Genomic DNA, 23,734 nt, shown 5'->3' with positions numbered 1-23,734 from the left:
AAGACAACCTACTGAATGGGAGAAAATATCTGCATATGATACGACCATCATATATAATCCATCATATATAAATAGCTCATACAACTCAACATCAAAAAAACCAACAACCCAATTAAAAAATAGGAAGAAGAAATGAGTAGACATTTTTCCATAAAAGGCATGTAGATGGCCAAGAGGCACATGAAAAGATGCTCAACATCACTAATCATCAGTTAAATGCAAATCAAAACCACAATGGCTATCATCAAAAAAGAACACAAGTAACAAATGTTGGCAAGGATGCGGAGAAAAGGGAACCCTTATACACTGTTGGGGGAAATGTAAATTGGTGCAGCCACTGTGGAAGACAGTATGGAGGATTCTCAAAAAACTAAAAATAGAATTACCATATGACCCAGCAATTCCACTCCTGGGAAAAACCCCCAAAACATTCATTTGAAAAGATACATGCACCCCAATATTTATAGCAGCACTATTTACAGCTGCCAAGATACGGAAGCAACCTAAGTGTCCATCACCACATGAATGGATAAAGAAGATGTGACATATATATATATATATATATATATATATATATATATATATATATATATATATATATACATACACACACACACACATACTGGAATACTACTAAGATAAAATGAATGAAATTTTGCCATTTGCAGCAACATGGATGGACTTGGAGGGTATTATGCTAAGTGAAACAAGTCAGACAGAGAAAGGCAAATACTGTAATGATATCACTTACATGTGGAATCTAAAAAATACAACAAATTAGTGACTATAACAAAAAAGAAGCAGACTCATTGATATAGAGAACAAACTAGTGGCTACCAGTAGGGAGAAGGGCAATATAGGGGTATAGGGTTAAGAGGTACAAACTACTATGTATAAAATAAGTTACAAGGATATATTGTACAACATGGGGAATATAGCCATATTTATAATAACTATAAATGGAATATAATCTATATTTCATTTTTAAAAACTGCAAAAAAAAAAAAAAAAAGAAAAAGAAAATCAATTGGCCATAGATGTATGTGCTTATTTTTGGACTCTCAATTCTATTCCATCAATCTATAGGTCTATCCTTATTCCAGTACCACACTATCTTTATTACTGTAGCTTTGTAGTAAATTTTGAAATTGAGAAATGTGAGTCCTCCAACTTTGCTCTTTTTTGAGATTTTTTTAAGCTATTCTGGGTCCCTTTCATTTTCATATGAATTTTAGGATAAGAGTGTCCATTTGTGTGAAAATGACAATTGGAATTTTTACAGGGATTGCATTGAATCTGCAGATCAAACTGTTTCATATTGTCTCCCAGTCTATGAATATAAAATATCTTTCCACTTATTTAGGTTTTCTTTAATTTTGTTCAACAATATTTTGTATTTTTCCAGTGTATAAGTCTTGTACTTCTATGGTTATTCCTTTATTTAAAGTGCTATTGTAAATGGAATAGCTGTCTTAATTTCATTTTCAGATTGCTCATTGCTAGCATACAGAAATATAACTGATTTTTGCATATTTATCTTGTATATCCTGTAAACTTGCTGAATTCATTTATTAGCTCTAATAGTTTTTTTGTGGGTTCTTTAGGGGTTTCTCTATATAAGATCATGTCATCTGTGAAGAGAGATACTTTTACTCCTTCTTTTCCAAGCTGGATGCTTTTTATTTCATTGTCTTCCCTAATTGCCCCAACTAGAACCTCTAGTACAACGTTGAATAGAAGTGGTGAAAGTGACACTCTTGCCTCATTTCTGATTTTACAGGGGAAAGATTTTATAGTCTTTGACTATTAAGTATGATGCTAATGCTGTGTTTCTCTATGGTTCTTTCATAGATACTCTTTACCAAGTTACAGAAATTCCTTTCTATTCTTACTTTGTTAAGTATTTTTATCATGAAGGGTGTTGGATTTTGCCAAATGTTTTTTCTGTATCTATTGAGATGATTATATGATTTTTTTCTTTATTCTATTAAGATGAAGTTTTATATTGATTGATATTCATATGTTGAACCAACCTTGAATTCCTGGGAGAAATTCCATTTGGTCATGATATGTAATTCTTTTTATATTCTGCTGGATTTGGTCTACTAGTATTTTGTTAAGGATTTCTGCATCTATATTCATAAAGGATATTGGTCTGTAGTTTCCTTTTGATGTTTTTCTCTGGTTTTGGTGTTAGGATAATATTGGCCTCATAAAAAGTTGGGAACTCTTCCCTCCTCTTCTGTTTTTTGGAAGAGTTTATGAAGAATTGTTAAGTCTTCTTTAAATATTTGACAGAATTCACCAGTGAAATCTTCCTAGGCTTTTCTTTGTGAAAAGTTTTTTGATTACTTAGCTAAATCTCTTTATTTATAGACCTACTCAGATATTCTATTTCTTCTTGAGTCAGTTTTGGTAGTTTGTGTCTTATTAGGAATATATTTCATCTAGGTCTTCAAATTTGTTGGCATACAATTGTACATAGTATTCTCTTATAACCCCTTTTATTTCTGTAAAGTTGGTAGCAATGTCTCCACTTTCATTTTCTTTTTTTTAATATTTACTTACTTATTTATTTGGCTGAGCCGGGTCGTAGTCGTGGCATGCAGGATCTTCGTTGAGGCATGCGGGATCTTTAGTTGCAGCACGCAGGATCTTTAGTTGCAGCATGTGAACTCTCAGTTGTGGCATGTGGGATCTAGTTCCCTGACCAGGGATCGAACCCAGGCCTGCTGCATTGGGAGCGCAGAGCCTTAGCCACTGGACCACAAGGGAAGTCCCTCCACTTCCATTTTCTGATTTTAGTAACTTGAGTCTTTTTTTCTTGGTCAGTCTAGCTAAAGTTTCGTCAATTTTGACCTTTTTAAAGAAACAACTTTTGGTTTTGTTGATTCTCTGCATTGTTTTCCTATCTTTTATTTCATTTATGTCTGCTGTAATCTTCACTATTTCCCTCCTGCTAGCTTTGGGTTGAGTTTGCTCTTCTTTCTCTACTCCTTAAAGTGTAAGACTAGGTTATTGGTTTGAGATCTTCCTTCTTTTTTAGCTGTGTTTACAGCTATAAATTTCCTTCTAGGTACTGCTTTCACTGCATCACATCAGTTTTAGTATGTTGTGCTTTTGTTTTCATTTCATCTCAAAGCATTTTCTAATTTCTCTTGTGATTTCTTCTTTGACCCACTGGTTGTTTGTGTGTGTTATTTCTACACATTCATAAATTTACCAAACTTCCTTCTCTTATTGACTACTAATTTCATTCCATTGTGGTTGAAGAACATACCTTGTATATTTTCAATCCTTATAAATTTACTGAGATTTTTTTAATGATCGAACAGCTTGTCGACCCTGGAGAATGTTCCATATGCACTTGAGAAGAAAGTATATTCTGTATTCTATAAATGTCTGTTAGGTCTAGTTCATTTATAGTGTTGTTCAGGTCTTAAATTTCCCTGCTGATCTTTTGTCCAGTTGTTCTATTCATTATCGAAAGGCAGATATTGAAGTGTCCAACTATTACTATTGAATTATTTATTTCTCCCTTCAGTTCTGACAGTTATTGCTTCATGTATTTTGAGACTGTGGTTGGATGCATACAATCATGGGTTTCTGCATTACTATTGCCTATTATATATTTTTATTTAAATGTGAGAAAGTTAGCTATTTGATTCCATTTATACATATTCCAAAACAGGTAACAATAACCTAGGGCAGGGATTAGCAAAGTTTTTCTTGGGGCCAGATAGTAAATTTTGGGCTTTGCGAGCTACTTGGTCTCTGTTGCAACTACTCAACTCTGTTGTTGTAGCATAAAAGCAGTCATAGACAATACATAGCTGTGTTCAAATACTCTCTCTCCTTCCTTTCTTCTGGGACAACAGAAATGTGATAAAATATCTTCTTTATAAGCTGTGACAGCTCTCACAGAAATGACAAAAAGCATTTTTAAGAGTTTTTTGATAATTATTGAAAACAAATCAATAAAAGCACTTAACAGCCAGAATAAAGAAATAGGTGACTTCCACAGGGTATTTATTTAATACAGACTTACTGAGTAATTGTGTGAGCAATGGAAATATTAACTTACTTAACTGCCTGAACATTTTTTCTACAGACAGCACCTGCATATCTTGCCTTTCTAAAGAAAGGGCGCATATTTATATATTCCTGAGCTCTCTTTATTCATCTGTATCACCCCTCACAGCCATCACAGGGTCATGCATAAAGAAGGAGTTGAAAAGTATGCTTTCAAATTAGGGCTCACAATCAAATAGCTTGTGGGCCAGACATGTTTTGTTTGGCCATTACCATGTTTTTTAAACTAATTTGAATGTCGTTAGGCGGGGCATTCATTCTCCAGTTCACCACAGATCTTACTATTGAATACCACTTCACTGTTTTCTCTTCCTGGACAGTGAAAGCATTTTAATTTGTGCCCCATATGTTAAATGAAAGGAAAAATTATTGCAAATTACTCTTATCTATATGCTACGACTTACTAACCTATAGTATTGAAGCCTCTGTCACGTATAATGTTTCACTGTGTACTTTAATAAAATTGCCTTCTCTTAAAAATGTTCTATTTCCTGGGAACATTCTCACAATCCAACACAGAATGATATGCACAAGATTACACAGAGTGTATAAAATAAATGTATTTATAGGAAAAGAGCATAAAGAAATTCACCAAAATGTCAGGCTATTAATTATCTGGGTTGTGAGATTATGGATTATTTTTCATCTTTATATTTTGTATTTTCAAGTTTTCTGTAGTGTGCATGAATTACATTTATAATTGGGAAACATTATTTTGCAAAAAAATAAACTTTCACAAATTCAAGTTGACTGTCCTTCCTGCTCTTTAAATTTGGGATGAGGAAAAACAATATTTATTGAGTGCCAGCATGGTCTCAGGCATGGGGCTAGATGCTTTACATTCAACCGTGAAAACCCTGGAAGGGGATATTAAAGGCCCTCATTTGTGAGATATAGAACAATTATCACAGTTTTATTTTCTGGAAAAATCATGAAATCTCTAGGACACAAGGATATAGAAATCTGGAGAAAAGGTAGGGGGAGAGTAGAAGACCTTAAAAATAATTAAAGGAGGTGAAAGAAGAGAAAGAAAATAATGGAGGATAAGGGCATAGGAAATAATTTATTCATGCATTCATCAAATATTTAGTTTCAATTATTTCAAGATACTTTGCTGGAGACCATAGGTTATACACAGATGGGTCTGAAACAGATCAAAAGATAACATACATATGACAGTCCTTCTACATATTCAACATAATATCCTGCATTAACAGAGCATAATAAAATTGAGCTAACATGTCCGCCAACAACTAAAATGAGGCAGGGAAATAAGAGTCATCTGAGAGGTACAGAGTAAGTACAAAGTGAGTTGAGAGGAAGGAGGAATTGCTTCTGGCTGGAGAGATGAAGGGGACAGGGGAAGAGGTAGGTGCTCATATCAGGCAAAGGAGTCTTATCTCTCCCCAGAGTGCCAGTTCTGTACTTAAAATTGTTTACTCAGGACTTCCCTAGCGGTCCAGTGGTTCCAACGCAGGGGACCCGGGTTCAATCCCTGGTTGGGGAACTAAGATCCTACAAACTGCGTGGCCCAGCCAGAAAAAAAAAAAAAAAGACAGATATTAAACAAGTAAAACAAAAACATAAAAGTACAGAAAAAGTGAAGAAAAAATGTGAGAGAGAAAATCAGATACGGGCATTTAGGTTGGGTTTTCCAGAAAGACCTCTTCGAAGAAATAACATTTCTGAGAACAGAAAGATGAAAGAGAGCTAGGAAGATTCGTGATTGTAGGGAAAGTTCCCAGCAAAGGCAACGGCCTGGGCAAAGAAACTGAGGGAGGAAAAGAGTTGGCAAATTAGAATTGAAAGAAAGCCTCTGTAACTGCAACAAGGAAAACAGGGGATGACTGGTGGGAAATGAAGATAGAGAAGCAACCAGGGTTTTGTAGTTTCTGTTACAAATTCTAAATTGTATTCTATATGCATTGAAGAAACAGCAATGAAAACACAGATGCTGTCCTTGCCCTCATGGGGCATACAGCCTAGTGAGGAATACAGACCACTGAACAAGTGATTTCAATCCATGTCGTAAATCTGAGGCTAAGGGACCTAAAGAGTGCTGTGAAAGCACTGAGGAGGGACACCTAATTCAGTCTCCACTGGGACCACTGCAACTGAGAAGTTACGCAGCCTTCAGTGTCTACCTTCCAATCTAAAACCATCCATGACCCCCCAGAGGATAAATTCCAAACTCCTTGATCTCATGTCACTGTTTGGCCCTAACCTTTATCTTCTTGGTTTAAACTCCTACTACTACCTATCACAATGATTTTTAAACTTTTTTTTTGAACTCAGCGTACAGTAGGAAATACATTTCACTAGTACAAAGACACATATCCACATAAATCATTAAAACAAAAGTTTCAAGAAACAATTCAAGTAGGATTACTCTGATACTTTCTTTTTTTTTTTTTTTTTTCCTTAAAATGCTGGTTGTGATTTATTCATGACCCGCTAATGGGCCCTGGACTGCAGTCTGAAAATCAGTGACTGCTCCCTCCATGGTTACCTTCTCTACCCACCTCTGAACAAAGTCTGTTCTCTCACCCTTTACCCAAGCAGTCCTGCATACCAGGAGTGCTCTACCTTTCCTTCTTCATTGTTCATTCACCTAGCATTTCCTTCTGACCTCTCAAGACCCAGCGCAAATGTTACTTCTTCAGAGGAACCTTTCCAGATACTGCCCCACCACCATGCTTCCATCCTTAGAGGTCCCAGGGAATAGTACTCCCTGAGTGACAGCACTTGTCATGTAGGGTTGTATTATAATGACTTTCTTTTTTAAACAAGTTACTTGGCTCTGGACTAGGTTTCTGGATGTCAGCAACCTAGCTGTTTTATCTCAGGTGCCAAATAGGGTCCAATCTGAAGCAAAGATCAGTGGGGGTTATGCTGAATAAATGAAAACTGATCTCATCTTGTACTACTCTCCCCACACTGTCACCATCTTGGCTATGCTCTTTGACAAACTAACTTTCTATCTATTCCTCAAACACACCAGAGTCTTCCCTCCCTCGGAGCCTCACTGTGCCACTCTTCCCCCAGCATTTCCCTGGCGGGCTGTTCCTACTCTAACTTCAGATCAATAGTCTACCCTCAGAGAGGCTGTCTGCCCAACCTCCCATCACATTTCCTTTGTCTTTATGGCATTTAGCACTCTCTGAAATTATCTTGTTTTGTCTGTTGGTTTACTTATCTTTCTCCTTAGAACATTAGATTTTTTTTTTTTGCCAGAGCCGCATGGCATGTGGGATCTTAGTTCCCCGACCAGGGATTGAACCCTCCGCCCCCTACAGTGGAAGCGCGGAGTCTCAATCACTGGACCGCCAGGGAAGTCCCAGAACATTAGATTTTTGAGGGACGTGGTCTCCCGAGTTTCCCCCAGTAAGTTCAGCACCTAGAACAGTGCATAGCGCACAGTAGGCGCGCAACAAAACATCCGGGGAGGAATGATTGAGTGGGAGAGGAAGCGGACGCAGACACAGAAGTCTTAGGGACCTGTCTTGAAGCCGCTTTGAGGGCTCCCTGACTGAGAGAGAGGGGGTTGAGGCGCGCAGGTGCCATGTTTCAGGGCCTACCAGTAATAAGTGACTGTGCAGGCCCCGCAGACCCGCTCGGCCGGAGCTTCGCACACCTCACAGCAGAGCCGGCGCCCCTTGGGCACCGCAAGAGGGTAGATCACGTTCATGCTGCGGCAAACGGTGTTGTCGGTCTCTAGGACCGTTGCCTGGCGAGGACACACTGGACGGCGGTGTCACGTGACCAACAAGGCGCAGCCTCATTCCAAGCATTTCGAGGGCAGGGGGGAGGGGCGTGGCTCGACTGACACTTGGAGTGTGTTTGTAGGGTTTAAAAAAAACAAAAAACAAAACAAGCACCGCACTACAAATCCAAAGGTTAAATGGCCGGGCACTCAAATTTTAGCGAGGTCCGAGCCTAGCAGGGTCTGTATGGTAGCCGGTAAGGGTCAAACACAGCCAGCTCTTCACCCAGACTAGGAAACTAAACGAGGGGGTGTGACTCCTCCAGCTGCCTGCCCAGCCGAGAACTCCCGCCAGCTCAGTGTCAATTGCGCACGCTGTGGGGCGGAACCAGCACGCATTTCCAGACCTGCAGAAACCCGGCGCTGGCTTGCAGCGCATGGTAGCGAACCGCCCCCTCACTATTGCGGCTGCGCGTGGGCCAGGTAGCGGGGCAGGGGGCGTGGCGCCGAAGACCCTGTAGTTTGCGCTGGCGCGGCGCGTTCCGGGACCAATGGCGGCAGTGGACCTGGTCGCCGAGTTCCCCCAGCCCGCCGGTGCTGCGCGCTGGGCCGAGGTGATGGCTCGGTTCGCCGCCAGGCTAGGCGCGCAGGGCCGACGGGTAGTGTTGGTCACGTCCGGCGGCACCAAGGTCCCCCTGGAAGCCCGGCCTGTGCGCTTCCTGGACAACTTCAGCAGCGGGCGGCGCGGTGCTACCTCAGCCGAAGCCTTCCTGGCCGCGGGCTACGGGGTCCTGTTTCTGTACCGTGCTCGCTCTGCCTTCCCCTTTGCCCACCGCTTCCCGCCCCAGACCTGGCTGTCGGCTCTGCGGCCCTCCGGCCGAGCGGCTTCGGGCTTGCTGAGCTTGGAGGCGGAGGAGAAGGCACTCCCGGGCTTCGCTGCGGCTCTGCGGAGCTACCAGGAGGCTGAGGCTGCCGGCACCTTCCTGGCCATAGAGTTCACCACTTTGGCAGACTATTTGCATCTACTGCAGGCTGCAGCCCAGGCGCTCAATCCTCTAGGTGCGTGCCTTTAGGTGTCCATCGGATGCCGGGAGGCAGAGCCTTTCCCCCAAGACGCGCATCCCCTTACCCCCTTTTTACCCACGGCTCTGCTCTCACAGCGGGGGAACCTGAGTTGAAAAGGAGCTGACCCCATACCCTTCTCCGATTTATTACACCCTGTGCTTCTTTTTGCAGGCTCTTCTGCGATGTTTTACCTGGCTGCGGCCGTGTCAGATTTCTATGTTCCTGTGTCTGAAATGCCTGAACACAAGATCCAGTCATCTGGGGGCCCACTGCAGGTGATGGGCGCTTCTCTTCCAGAGATCTGATTCCCTATAACCAATCTTGGGTTAATTTCCTTTTGATCTGGAGATGGCCTTTCTGCATTCCGTATGTGCTAGGCACTAGGGATCAGAGATGACTAAGACACCGCTCTCCCTCAAGGACCTCACAATCTAGTGAGGTTGCTGGACACAGACATAATTACTGTACAGAGTGATAAATGCTCTAGTAGAGGTACGTACAAAGTGAAGTCAGAGCATGGGGTGAGTGAATCTCGGGGAAAGTCAAGGCTTTCTGGAGGAGATGGCTTGAACTGGGTTTTAAAAGATGAGCAGAGGGTGTACCAGACAAAGTAGGGAAGGTCACTCCAGATAGAGTAAACGACTGGAGTTTGGAAATGGGCAGTGTGTTGTGAACTGAAGTTGTTTGGTAAGGCTGGAGAGCCTGGAGAGTGGTGGGGATGGAGAGCAGACTGAAGAGACAGCTTCCTACGTAGAAGATTTTGTATTCCTTCTTAAGGAGCTTGAACTTTATCCTGTGGAGCCAAGGGAAACCAAAGTAGGAGAATGAGATAAAGTTTTTGTTTGAGAAGAACATTCTGGCATCAGTATGAAAGGTGAATTAGAGAGAGTGGTGGGGGGTGATTAGATGGTGGTTATTGTTGCAGTTTAAGGAAGAGGTATGGGGAAGGTAGTGGTGTGGTTGAGATGCTGAGATGATCTGGCTACTTGGAACCTGAGGGAATTCTTAGTCATTTACTGGGTGATACAAGTAGAATTTAAATAGGAGAAACTACCTGTGGGGCACTTGCTGACTTTGTAGAATAGTTCATTTGTTCATTTCTTCAACAAATATTTATTGAGTACCTACTATATGCCAGGCCCTATTGTAGGACCTGGAGATAAAGCAGTGAAAAGAAACATACTGTGCCCTTCTTTCGATTATATTCCGCAGAGGAGACAATAAGTAAGTCAAATGCATACTATGTTAGGTAGTGATAAATGCTAAGGAGAAAAATAAAGCGGGGAATGGGTATGTGATCCCTATCACACTTGCTAACTCTTTGAGGAGAAATCCTGATGGTTAGCTTAGTGATTTCATACTTTTTAAATTCTGGGAGCTTTAGTTTATCCTGTAATTCCTGTCATTCTTAGTTCTATCTTGAAAGTACACAAAACGACTCAACATTCCCCTTAGAAGGGATTGAGAACCATATAGTAGTATTTGATGAATGAAAATACAGTCACTTCTGTTTCCTCAATGCTGAGATGGTACGTGACAATTTTATTTTTTTTTTAGAAGTTATAGTTTTTAAATGGAATCAAATAGCCAGTCTAGCAATGCAAGAAATATTTTAGGCTGAGAGGTTTAAAAACTCAACCTTATTTGAACTTCCGCCAAACTAACATTTGCATAAACAGATTATTTGCATTTGTTTATTTGAGGGTTTGGTTTAAAAAATAAAAGGGAATGTTTGAGAAAATGTAATGCTGTTCTTTAGAGCTCTATTAATGGCGATGAGGTTTGCAGAGCAGGGCTAATTCATAAGACATGGTTTGCCCCAGAATATGTATGAAGCCTTGAAATCAGGCATCCTTATGAACACTACAGAGGCAAGGCTTTTAAGTAAGCATTTAATATGCTTTAAAAAGTTTGAAGTGAGAAATCCCACTTAAACTGACATAGCCAAACATCTGAGTCTCTGCTTCTTTAGTTTCCCTCGAGATTGACCTGGTTGGTAGGTAGTAACCTTGTTTGCTTATTAAGTTTCTCTTTTTCCAATACAGATAACAATGAAGATGGTGCCAAAAATGCTTTCTCCTTTGGTTAAAGACTGGGCTCCCAAAGCATTTATAATTTCCTTTAAGTTGGAGACTGACCCCTCCATTGTAATTGATCGTGCACGGAATGCTTTGGAAATTTATCGACATCAAGTGGTGGTGGCTAATATCCTTGATTCACGTCGGTCCTTTGTGGTTATTATAACCAAAGACTCAGAAACCAAGTTATTGTTATCAGAGGAAGAAGTAGGAAAAGGCATAGAGATAGAAGAGAAGATAGTGGATGATCTTCTGTCTCGACATACCGCTTTTATACATGACAAAAACTGAAGTAAAAAGCCTTTATTTATAGGATCAAAAATTGTTCAGTGGACCAGGGCTCTTACAGATGGTGAGAACTAGAATAAATCCTTTGCTTTCTTAAAGACAGAAAATGAAGGGGAAAAGCAGTGAGTGGTGTGCAGACGAATATTGCTTGGTGTTTGTCTTTTAAAGGTCTTTTAATACTCATAAAACATGAAAACAAAGGTAAAGCAGTTATGACCAAACCACCTGACACACTCACCTGAATGTTATCTTGATTTTGAAAATGATTCAAGTTGTTTCTCACCTAAAAAAAAAAAAGAGCTTATTGGGAATTATATTCCTCAAAATATACATGTGGGGCCTGAATATCAATCTTCTTCATACTGTAAAAGGGATTATGGATGCATGAATGGCCATGCTTTGAAGATCAAATATTTGTTCATGCCTACTATGTGATAGGCCCTGAGGATTTTGAGGATTCAAGAGATGAATAAACATGTCTAGTTTGGGAAATGGATATATAAAAAATTAAGTACAATAAAGTGTGTGCCCCAAAGCCAACACAATGGAAAGGATGATGTTGTGTTTTTTTTTTTTTTTTTTGAAATTTACTAAAGATGGGAGTAGGAGAGAAGGACACCTCCCCAAAGATAGATTACCTATAGAATGATGATTGTCCCACTACATTTACTCCTTGCTTCTTGTCCTAGACTCACTCCATATTTGAGTTAAGAATTTACCTTTCAAATATTTTAGAACTGCTCTTGAGGGAAAGTTAACCCAGGCTTCTACCTGGGGCCATGCAGGGCCCAGTTGGTGGCCACTGCCCTGAAGGAGGCATTACAAGGTGGTAAAGAGTATGGGTTTTGGAATCATCTTAGCCGGATTAGACCCTTCCAGCTGTGCCACCGATTAGCATTGTAAACTTAGATACCTGACTTAGTTTCCTCATCTATAAAATGGCGATAATTTCTCTGCAAAATAACACCATTTGTTGTGAGGATTAAATAAATAAAATGGTGAAGGTAAAGCATGCGTCTGGCACTTGGCACGTAATTCACATTCAATAAATGGTTGCAATTGCTGTTTTTCTCACTTAGCAAGGCAGTGTTTTCAAAGCTCCCACTGTCCTGGACTTTGAGTTGGGAGTGCAAAAGAAGTAGAGTCCAGAGAAATACCCTAAATGATCCATAGGATGGTCCGGATGCAATGTGAAACACTACCATTAAGAACTAGGTAGAAGCAAGTACTCTACCTCCCATAAATGAGTTAAAATGCAATTCATGGAGTGAGTTGGGAAGGGTAGCCCAAAGTGTGTCTGATAATAGAAGTACAATAAACTTTAATTGAAAAGATATGAACAAAAGTGCTAAGATACATCTAAATACTTCAGGTGAAGTGTTTAGGAAATGTGACTTCATTAAATCAGGAAGCAGAGGAAAAGTAACTGCAGCAATCAGGAGGCAGAAATCCTACTGAACAAAAATCTTAAATTAACTTCTGGTCCAATTGGCAAAACCTAAAAAGCAACAGACTAGGCAGTGGCTGCAGTACTAAAGGGGCATGGAATAAAAGATTGATTTTCTTCCCTACATCTATAGCTTATGTGGATGATGGCTGTCATTATCTTTGGCTGTACAGTGAGGATAAATGAAGTTAGAACTAGAAGTGATTCTGATGTTTGTTTTTATCATAATTATTACTTCCCTTGGGAACCATTTTCTGTTGTGTTTTGTTAATGCTTAAAAACAACCACCACTACCCTAAATGGAATTATTTAGAGTGTTTTCAAATTCAGTTTAGTTTCCATTCAGAGCATTTAAACAGTATTTACACATGTAAAAATTCCAAGAAGTTGTTTTGTTTGTTTGTTTAATCAGCAAATGGAAGTGTGTAAAGAATGAAAGAAAACTAAGAATGAGGGTGGTCTAATGGTTAGGATGCGGCGCTTTCACTGCCGTGGCCGGGTTCAATCCCAAGCCATGGCTCGGACAAAAAAAAAAAAAAAAAAAAACCTAAGAATGAAAAGGAGCATAAGTCAGTGAGAGCAAATAAGGAACTTGATCTAGATCGGAGGACTAAGGAAAGTATCCTTGAGGAGGAAATGACGCTTGAACTGCTACACAGAAGTTAAGTGGGCTGGAGGTGATGGTGGTGAGCATTTCAGATCAGAGAGAAAAACACTTGCAAGGGCTCTGGTGCCAGAGGGAGAGATTGAAGCACTTCTAGAAAGTAGTTTATGCGAACAGTATCCGTCCAGATAATGCATGTAGAACCGGCAAAGCTTTGGAAAGGATCCTATGAGAAAATAGAATAAGACTAAGAAATGTCAAGTATGTGTTTGGGATGCCAGCAAAGCAAGGGCCCCAAAACATGAGTAAAATCGAGCTTTGATGAACTAACTAGAATCTTGCGATAAGAGCATTTAAATGAAGATGATAAAAACCGAGGCTATGTTAAATTTTGTGTCTTTTAGATATTTTTATTTTGCATTACATAGGTGGAGGATACTGTTCGCATAAACCGAATTTTCAGTGCTTAGGGCTTCTGAAGGACTTCAGCTTTAGGGATAGTTCTAGTCAAGTCCGGTTTCTTCATTTTTACAATAATAAGCCGATTCCAAAAGTGTTGTGATTTGTCTTAGGTGCCCCACCCAGGTGACAGATTCTGACCTAAAATTCAGAATTCCTAGCAACCTCCCCCTTTAAGAATGAAGTTACTTCTAGAAAAATAAATCCAAGTTTATTAGGCTGGGGCTCTCGATAAGGCCTGGCGGGAAGCTACATGAGAACTATAAACACCCTGTGGCAAAACTTACACTTAAAAGTTGCAAATACGCGCCTTTACGTTACCATGGTTACTGTAGAGCCAATGGGATGAGCCGTACCTTCGTTCCCGGAGCTAAGCCAGAGGCCAACGGTCTGCGCCGTAGCAATGGTCTCTGGCAGGAAGCACAGCCCCTGAGCCAATGGTGCGTGTCGTTTCTATGGTTCCCGCCGGAAGGACGCGGCGTCTCCGCAGAGAGCGCGGTTGCTATGACGCCCGTGACCGGACCGGCACCTGCAGCTCTCCACTGAGCAGCGGTGGAGCGTAGCGGCACCCAGACACTCACTGCGCTCTCCAAAGGACAATTTCCGGCCTGGTTCCTGAGGTTCCCGCCGCAGCCCCAAGGAGGAAAGCAGCTATTCTCCGCTTTTTTTTTTTTTTTTTAAGCATTCCAGGTCTTTCCCGCTTTTCTGCCCAGCAGGGCCCGAAACGACAGGAGAAGAGACTCACCTGGCTTGGCCTTTCTCTGCCTGAGGATGGATTCGCCGGTTTCCCGGGACCCACCCGCCTCAGGCCTTTAGAATTAGCCTGCTGCTTTTATTTAAAGAGGGCTTAGAACCCTCAGTCTGTTAGGTAGACGTTCCTTTTCTCACTTTCCAGGCGAAGACTCATCCCTGCACAGAGACTGCGTCTGAAGGTCCAGGCCATGAGAAAGTCCACCGAGCCACGGATTCCCCTGGTTGTCGGCCTGTGAACAAAGAACTGCCGTTTTCTCCGTTTTGCCCTATGTTCGCCATGCAGAACTTTAATTCCTGATGAAACTCTGGAGGCCTTTTGTATCCTCAACATCAGACGTCATCAAGTCAGTTACCTTCTGCCTTTCAAGCTACAACCTCATCCACTTCCCTCATTATCCTGAGCGCCAGTTTTCTCATCCTGCTCATCCCGCAGCCATTCTCACGCTTTCTTGTCCACACTGCACACTCCTGAATGTCCACACTGCACACTCCTGAATGTCCATTCGTCTCCACCACCTCTGTCATCTCTACACGACCTCCTTCTTTCCTGCTACAATGCTTTGGGTATCTAAGTATTTCACATTCTCCAGTCCTGGCATCATTTGGAAGATTTTCTTTGTTTCTCTGTGCTACGGCAAGCTTTCTGTCTTGGGTAAACTAGAGACGAGAATGGAGAAGCACACATTGGTAAATACAAACAGTAAATTTCTACTAGTGTGTTTTGAAAGTGGAGGGGAAAAAAATCAAAATGTATTTTTTGGGCTTATCTCAGTCTTATATAAAGAAGGAAGATTGTTCCTTGCTTAAGTGAATACTGTGTTAGGCATACATTTTCGTGATGCATTCAGGTATGTGAAAAGATCATTCAGAATGATCATGTAACAAGATTTCAACTTTAAGTCCATATGAACCCAAAACCGTGATACGATAGAATTTTCGGGAAAGGAGATGCTTGAAACAGTTCTTGTGCCTCCTCTTCATGTCGGTTTCTTAATCAGAAACATCCCTTGTGATGTGAGTGAAGAAACAACAACAAAAAAAAACAGGAGGAATGATTGAAAATAAATATTTTTGGCAAGGGGGCAGGCTTAATAGTCCTAAAAAGACTGGAGCAGAGAGGCCTTAAAAATAGAATATGATTTATTTAGATCCAGTGCAATTGTATTTTAGCATGGAAAACTTTATTTGTCTTAAAGTGTGTGTTTCTCATTGAGTCTTACTGTTCTTAAATGTAAAGTTATTTTGAAGATATGCAAAGTGTACCTTTTTAACAGGTATTTGTGGGGATAGAATGATTTAGATATTTTTATTGCTCAGGCCAATTGCAGCAGTTATTTGTGATGTTCATGCTTAAAGCCAAGTCAGGTTTCCAAATACTGAGAAATTCAGCTTTCTTTTTTATAGTAGATTGGAAAAGAAAAACAAGTTCTGCAGCTTTTTCAATTTTTCACATTAAATGGGAACTGAATAAATTCTAACTCTTGAAAAAAGAGGCTGTTAGATGCTATATGGTAAGGAGTTTTCCTTTCCCCTTCCAATATGTATTTATTGAACAAACATCATTATGGCAATATTAACATAAAATTAAAAAAATTTTCCTCTCACCCCTAGCCCAGTGGTTCTAAACCCGGGACAGGGGTGGGGGTATTTTGCTCCGTAGGGAACATGTGGCAATGGATGGAGACATTTGTAGTCATCACTACTGGGGATGTATAACTGGTACCTAGTTAGTAGAAGCCAGGGATGCTGCTCTACATTCTACTGTGCACAGAACAACCCCCCACAAGAAAGAATTAGCCAGCCCCAAATGTCAGTAGTGCTGAGGTCGACATATCAACAGTTCATTTTTCTGTTCTGTGTCAGTCCTTGCTTATATGCATACGTTTTTTACATAGTTATAGTGTACATTTTGCCTTTCTTTTTCACTTAATTTTCTATTTTAAGTTCAAACATTGCTACATTGTTCTGAACTTCTAAAAAAAGTATTTTTCTCATTTTATTCAGGGATGGAAAAGGAATAAAAGGTATAATATATACTGTATTTAAGACATCTGTAAGTTTTAAATTATATTTGGGGAGGAGGAAGAAAGAAGGGCTAGGATGAATAACCCAAGTGCATATCTCAGTTTTCATGGCCATACTCTTTACTGTGTTCGCTTATGTCACTCGAAGACCATGGGATCCAAAGTTCATCCTTTTCTCAGAGCCAGGAGATGTGCTGTAGCATGAGGTATGGTCCTGGCCCCTGCACTGTAGTTGGAGGGCACCTACTAGGAGAAATAAGAACAAGTCGAAACGGCTGCACTCATTCTTTTTGCCCTCCTCCCATTTAAAATTCTTTGTCTCTGTCTCGGTTTGCTTTGACAGCTTTACTGCCTCATTCTTTACATCTAGACATTTTTGGAAGCCCCAAAACGCTACAGAATGTGCTTCTTTGCAGACAGTGGCTTTTTAAGATACTTAATGAGCATTTATTCAGTATCTCCTTTTAAAAAACAGTATTCTTATATACTTTGTTATGTGGGCAATTATAGGCACAGTTTAGATGTCAAAGCATTTAGAATTCAAAGAATGAATTTGTATTACCTCAAGATCTGCATTTTTAGAATTTTCGAATTACTCAACTATCGGGTCTCAATAAATCCACTGGAAAAATGTGAGTTCTGGGATGTCAGAGCAGAACAGGCAGAAGGACCCAGGATTCCAGGCAGAGGGACCCAAATATTCAAAGTCATGGAATAAGCAGCACGATGGGGATCAATCCGTACACTGGCATGAAGGGCTGTCAAGGTGTGGCAGGAGATAAGATGAGAGAGACAGGCGAGAACCAGCTTGCGGAGACTCTCTGGTGCCGAGCTAAGGGTTCGAACTCTTCCTGAAAGCAATGCAAATGTTAAGCGGCCAGTGACTTGCATTCACAAGGGTCAGTCTGAGAGCTTTGTGGAGTACAGACAGGACGGGGGCCAGCCCGGGAGCAGGGAAATCAGTTAAGGATGCTATTACACTAAGTTGGGCAAATGATGAGGAGAAGCTAAAGTAAGAGAGGATGAACTGGAAAATTATAAAAGATGTAGAATCTACAAATTCAGGACTGGTTGTCCATGAGAGTGGGATGAATAAGGAGGGGCTAAGGATAACCCCTAGGTTTCTGGCTTGGGAAGCTATATATTGACGGTGATTTTATTAACTGTGGAATACAGAAGGAGGAGCAGGTGTAAGAGAAAGATGAGTGGATTGTTCAAACTGATTGTTCACTAGAGAGTTGGATATGCATTGGTCTTAAATAGTAGACTCATTTTGTATTGCCTTCCTAGCCTACATATTCTTCCCTGGAACTTGTACCTCTCCACCAATGCTTGCTTAAAGAGTAGGCTTTGGTGGCCATATTTGTACCCCTACTTCCAACCTATCCCAGCCACAGCTAACTGAATGAGGAATACTGTACAACTAACTTCGGAGAGAGGGGCATAATTTGTTGGGTGAGCAACAAATAATTAATTGTCTCTGTTTCATAAATTTGAACTAAGAGGTAGATAACAGGAATGACAGCCTGAAAAATTACATAGGCTTAGGACTTGGATGGCTGTTTTTAGCTGATGAGTAAGCAAGCAGAGAAGGTCCATCCATGTAGAGAAGCAAGTAAATGGGAGCAGATTCACAAGGAAACCCATAGACAAAGACCTCATGGGTCAGGATAGACTAGTAATGGCTGTCCAGTTCCATATCCATTTCCCATGTAGCTAGGTTTAGTTTGCAGCATATGCTCTTGTATCATATTCTTCCAGTAACCCTCCTGAGTAGTTGGGATTGGTCAGCTGTAAAGGTGAGAAAACTCATAATAGTAATGGCTTGAAAAAGAAATGTATTTCTCTCACATAAAAGTCAAGAATAAAGCAGCCCAGAACTGATAGGGCAGCATTTTGAAATTGCCAAAGACTCAGATTTCTTCTCTCGCGATGCGATACTCTATTATCCATGGCCTGTGGCTTCCGCCTCATGGTGTCTGGGATGGCTGCTCAAGCTTCAAGCTATCTTGTCTGCATTCCAGCCAGTAGAAAGGAAGAGGAAGAGGGCATCCTGTTCCTTTAAGGACATTTCCTAGGCTAGGTGGCACACAATTCCATTTACATCCCATTGGTCAGAACTTAGTCACACAGCTGTATCAAGCTGAAAGCAGGCATCCCTGTGATCAGTCAAAAAAATTAAATGTCTTATTTCTGTAGAAAAAGGGAAGAATACATATTGAAGGACAACTGGCAGTTTCTGCCACCTGCACTTGTATTTGTTCTAACTGCAGTGTATTTCTGTTTCTTTCCACTTTTTCTAGATAGACCTGGAGCTTAGCAGAGATGGATTATTATTTAATCCTCCTAACAACCCAATGAGGTAGGCATGACTATTATATCCATTCTATTTGGGGGAAAGCAAAGTTTTAAAAAGTTAGATGACTTGTGTTAGTCACGCAGCTATAAGGTGATGGAGCCAGGGATTGAACAAAGGTATGTCAGACTCCTTTGCCCGAGCTATTCATCCCCATGATAGTGAGAAGGGCAGAGAGCCAAAGGCAGGGTCCTTAAGAATGGTGGCGTTTGACAGGTCTGTGGAAGAGGAGCCCAGGAAGAACACAGGGGAGGAAAGGCCAGGGAGGTAAGAGTGAAAACAGGAGAAAGTGACGTGGCATCATAGAACAGAGAAAGGAGTGGGCAGATACTGCACAGAGGTCGAATATAAAAAGAGCAGAAACACGTCCAGTTGGATTTGGCATTTTTTAAAATTAATTTATTTATTTAATTTTTGGCCACACGGCTTGTGGTTCCCCGACCAGGGATTTAACCTGGGCCCTCGGCAGTGAGAGCGTAGAGTCCTAACCACTGGACCACCAGGGAATTCCCTGGATTTGGCATTTTGAGCGTGGTTGTAAGAGCAGAAGCCAAATGCAGTGATCTGAGGATTGTGGAAGACGTGAGAAAGAGGACAGTAACTTGAGGGGGATGTGGTGGGATCAAAGAAGAGTTATTTTTGTATCTTTATTTTCAAGATCAGAGACCTCTTGACCTAAGGGCACAACGTCAATAGAGAGGGAGATAATGAGCAAACAGAAAAGAAAAAGCTTCCTTGAGGAAGCAATAGAAGATGGGATCTAGAACACAGGTAAAGGAATTAGCTTTGGTCAGGAGGATGGAAAGCTCCTCCTGGAGGGAAAGAGGGCAGGATCTCTAAAGATGAAGGTTAGTGTATTGGTGGTAGCAGAAGAAGCTGCCAGAGTTTTATGATGACCTTAGTTTTACTATTGCTGTGGGAGACAAGGTCGTCGACCAGCAGAGGGGAGAGGTGAGATTTGGAGTTTGATGGGAGAGGTGGAAATCCTGAATATTTACCGAGTGAAATGGTAGCAGAAGCTGGCAAAGTGCATAGAATGACCTGTGCAAGTAAAGGAGCTTGGCTCAGGCTGCAGACCATGGATTTGTAGTGGCTCCAGTCTGCATACTTGTTGCATTTTTCTCTACCAGCAACTCAGCAAACTAAAATAGGCAGAGAAAAGTCAAATGGTCACACTTTCCCCTGGGTTTGGATTTGCGGGGAAGGTGGGACGAGGAGCTAGATAACTGGGGACATTGGTGAGAGATTGATTGAAATGAACAACAGTTGGGTCCAGGCTTGAGGGGGAAATAAGTGAAGCCGAAGAGTTTCTGGTAGTTTGAGAGAGGATGTAATGGTCCAGGGACTGGAGAATTCAACTGTTATTATAGAATAAATAGAGTTTAAGAGAGCAACAACTTCATACCCATTACTATGGTTATTATTTATAGTTTTATGGCAGTTCCTCAAAAAGTTAAACATAGATTTATATATCCAACAATTCCAAAACAACGAGCAGGGACTCAAACAGATACTTGTTACACCAGTGTTCATAGCAGCGTTATTCACAATAGTCAAAAGGTGGAAACAACCCAAATGTCCATCAACAGATGAATGGATAAACAAAATACATACAATGCCATGTTATTCCACCTTAAAAAGGAAGGAAATTCTGATCCATGCTATAAAGTGGATGAAACCTAAAGACATTATGCTAAGGGAAATAAGCCAGAAATAAAAGGACAAATGTGTGAGTCCACCTATGTGAGGTACCTAGAATAGGCAGATTTATAGCTACAGAAAGTAGAATACAGTGGGAAATAGGGACTCATTGTTTAATGGGTACAGAGTTTATGTTTGGGATAATGAAAAAGTTCTGAAAATGGATAGTGGTGATGATAGCACAACAGTGTGAATGTGCTTAATGCCACTGAATTCTACACTGAAGTATGGTTAAAATGGTAAATTTTAAGTTTCATGAATTTACCACACACACAAAGAAGAGCAGAAGGTGGTGGTCAGAGTGGGACATTTGGAGCTGAGAGCTGCAGGATTTCAACAGTAGTTTAGGCTATAGCAAGAGCTTGGTTGTAGCCATGGGCATGGATGACTAAGTGGAATGGAGGTTAAAGATCTCTGGCTTTAGAAGTGTGTTCAGTCTAGGAGCTTGGATGAGTTGGGTATTGACTTGCAGCCTCTACCGCCCTCCTGACCAGCCAAGCCCCCTCTTCCTATATCCCTGCTTACCTTCCGATACCCCAAAGCTCCCAGAAGCCAAGGATCCAAAGGTATTCTCAGTATCCCCCATCCCCTTCTCCTTTCAACTTCCTCCAGCCTCAGACTCTCCCACTCCACCCCACAACATGGGGCGTGGGGGTTACGCTACTCTCCGGGGGCAAGCAACTCACAGTATAGGACATGTAATAATTCAAACATTTGTTTTCTAATTATTCACAATCTCATCAGTTTATCACAACTGTGTTTTAACATTTTGATGTATTTGCTTCCATTCTTTTCCTTCTGTGTCTGGTTTTTACATAGTTGTAATGATACCTTTACGTCTACTTTTTCTCTTTATTATAACATAAGCATTTTTCTGTATTGCCAAATAGGCCTCATAGAACGTAATGTATTCCTAGTGTCTTGGGTGCTCTGATACCCACGACTAAAACCACAAGGAACTGAATAGTGCTAAAAAACCTTGTAGGGAGGAGGGTAAGAGTGCAGACCAGACGATGGGGGTAGGGTGGGGAGGAGCACAAGAAGACTTTTAGCTATAAGTCATGGGGAGGACACATGGGGGCACAAAGATTCAGATCTGGGTCCCTTTCTTTTTTTTTTTTAATGTATCAGATGATAATTAACATTCTGTATACCGTCCACAAAAACTGTTGATGTGAAAAGGATGAGACTCTGGAAAACTTAGCAAGAAAAGATAAAAATAATCAAAATATAGTTTTGCTCTTAAAAAGCAAAACTGAATATAATTATGTAGACTAGCTGCAGTACAACAACAATTATGCTTATCCCTACAATCTGGGCCAGATTAACTTGGTTAAAAGTTATGTTTGATTGTACCAGCAAGTCTTATTCACAGTTAGTGATTCTAGTAACACAGGTACCACTTCATCAATCACCAGACATTTATCTCTCCCCCACCATGTAGTGCAAGCTGTTATGTAGCATGACTACTTCCAAGTTAAAAAAAATTAAAGACAATATCGATGGCAGGCTTAGATCAAGAAGTTTTAGAAGAGGGTTGAATGACTTAGAAGTCAACAAAAATTATAAGACATATTCTGTGAGCAAATAGTTCCTTGATAGTACAGAATTAATGGGCTCTGTAGCTTCCAGAGGAGTCCTTTTATTTCTAAATATTCAAAAGAATAGACAGAAACTTCTTTGGAATTTATAACATCGCAAGGGGCCTTTGGGAGATTTTCAGATTATTAAATTGCAAACTTCAGAACTGGGCAGACAGAAAGCTGATATTTTTTTAATGCATATATTTCATGTCATTTCTTATTTTAGAAGATATAATACAACTCTTCAAAGCTTTAATATTTTTTGTATTGCTAGCTGTTTCATGTAAGTGCTCCTTATAAATGGATAACATAACCATTAATTAATAGGAAAACTAAACTATACTTTGTAGAGAGTCTAACTCTACCTATGAGATTTCTTGCATGCTCAGTTGTATATTTACACGTGTGTATACATACACATATGCTTATCTCTTTTATCAAGGGAAAAGTTCAATTAGAAGACTTACTTCACCATCTTGAGAAAGAAGGGATTGAACTCCTTGCCTTTACAGAAGAACAACTCTACTTTGTCTGGTGCTTGTTACAGCAAAGACAGGCTGAGGACTGCTACCAGAAATCTAGAAGAGCTGTCAGGGAAGCACATGGAAGAAATTAAAGAAGTAAGAACTAATATCATAAAGTTTTAAGATAGCTGTGGTTTTGGGACTTCCCTGGTGGTCCAGTGGTTAAGACCCCATGTTTCCAGTGTAGGGGTCATGGGTTCAATCCCTGGTCAGGGAAGTTCCGCATGCTGCGCAGCTCAGCCAAAAAGAAAAGAAAAAAAGATGGCTGTGGTTTTGTTCATTGTCGTTCATTATATTAACATATTAAAAACCAACATTTGAATATCACTGTGTAATTTGCAAAGCACTCACATGTACACTTTTTTTTTTAATGAAATATATCAACAAGCTGTATTGGTTTCCAATAGAGTACATGTACAGGACATTGCCCAGAGATGACTAGTTGAATATCCAAATAGGTCTGCTGAAGGTGCTTTCATTATCTTGGTAAATTCATCCTTGTCTCAATAACCAACCCTCTAGCTGACTCTCCTGCTAGTAGGCTTAGAAACCTGATTAGTCCGCGTACTGTGAGTGGATCTGCTTCTCAAAGGTGACCTTGTATTGACCAAACTCACAGAGAAGTTTGTAGAAAAATAGATACCAGCTTTTTAGTTGACAGTAAGAAATATAACTGCCAAAGGAACCAGACACATATATCCTGTGACTGATGCCTTTTTTCCCTACAGGCACACTACATAGGAAGCCAAATTTTAATCAAATGTCTACTTGCTGAACAAATGATTCTAATTTTTTAGAGCACTAGCTAAGATAGCCAGATTTACACCATAAAGCTATCCATACCTGCCCTTATTTCTGGACCTGTTATGTCCTAGAGCCAGGGTACCTAGCCCTTAGATGAGCAGATAATGGCACCTTTTGACTCTTTAATCACTCTTTTTGATGTGTCCAGTACTGATCAACCTACTTTCTTACATATAAGCTACTTTCTTTAAATGAGTTAATAAAATTTTCTCAGGTTGCTTGCAGATCACTGTTGTGTTTTGACAGCTCAGCT

At 40.6% G+C, this 23,734-nt stretch overlaps 3 protein-coding genes across 13 annotated transcripts in view; 2 read left to right on the top strand and 1 right to left on the bottom strand.

Moving 5' to 3' along the window:
* The window catches only part of ZMYND12 (zinc finger MYND-type containing 12), a 37,380-nt gene extending 29,435 nt beyond the window's left edge, over positions 1 to 7,945 (bottom strand). Inside the window, exon 1 of one of the 3 annotated variants that reach the window (XR_014265099.1) lies at positions 7,671 to 7,945. Coding sequence is in view for 1 of the 3 variants with exons in the window: in XM_082466464.1 (XP_082322590.1) it covers positions 7,671 to 7,780 (110 nt within the window). In the remaining 2 variants the exon portion in view is untranslated. The remainder of the gene's footprint in view (positions 1 to 7,670) is intronic. The other 2 variants (XM_082466464.1, XM_082466465.1) reach the window with 2 other exon arrangements.
* Positions 7,946 to 8,195: 250 nt separating this feature from the next.
* Positions 8,196 to 22,702, top strand: PPCS (phosphopantothenoylcysteine synthetase). 4 transcript variants are annotated; one of them, XM_082466520.1, is made up of 4 exons: positions 8,196 to 8,854; positions 9,032 to 9,135; positions 18,817 to 18,875; positions 22,596 to 22,702. In XM_082466520.1, the coding sequence occupies exons 1-4, from the start codon at positions 8,347 to 8,349 to the stop codon at positions 22,609 to 22,611; spliced, it is 687 nt and encodes a 228-aa protein (XP_082322646.1). In that variant the 5' UTR covers positions 8,196 to 8,346; the 3' UTR covers positions 22,612 to 22,702. The 4 variants fall into 4 exon arrangements, with proteins under 4 accessions (XP_082322646.1, XP_082322645.1, XP_082322647.1 ...); XM_082466519.1 differs by lacking the exons at positions 18,817 to 18,875; positions 22,596 to 22,702 and adding an exon at positions 10,906 to 11,780; XM_082466521.1 differs by lacking the exons at positions 18,817 to 18,875; positions 22,596 to 22,702 and adding an exon at positions 10,906 to 11,780 and having other exon boundaries at positions 8,296 to 8,409.
* The window catches only part of CCDC30 (coiled-coil domain containing 30), a 154,629-nt gene continuing 153,539 nt past the window's right edge, over positions 22,645 to 23,734 (top strand). For all 6 annotated transcript variants that reach the window (XM_082466117.1, XM_082466116.1, XM_082466115.1 and 3 more), the window contains exon 1: positions 22,645 to 22,773. In XM_082466117.1, the coding sequence (XP_082322243.1) occupies positions 22,756 to 22,773 (18 nt within the window). In that variant the 5' untranslated portion in view covers positions 22,645 to 22,755. The remainder of the gene's footprint in view (positions 22,774 to 23,734) is intronic.

This window comes from Balaenoptera physalus (genome assembly GCF_965194825.1).
Source record: "Balaenoptera physalus genome assembly, chromosome: 1".
NCBI classification, from domain to species: Eukaryota; Metazoa; Chordata; class Mammalia; order Artiodactyla; family Balaenopteridae; genus Balaenoptera; species Balaenoptera physalus.
The sequence above is the reverse complement of the archived record's forward strand: the minus strand, read 5'-3'. Positions and strand labels throughout refer to the sequence as shown.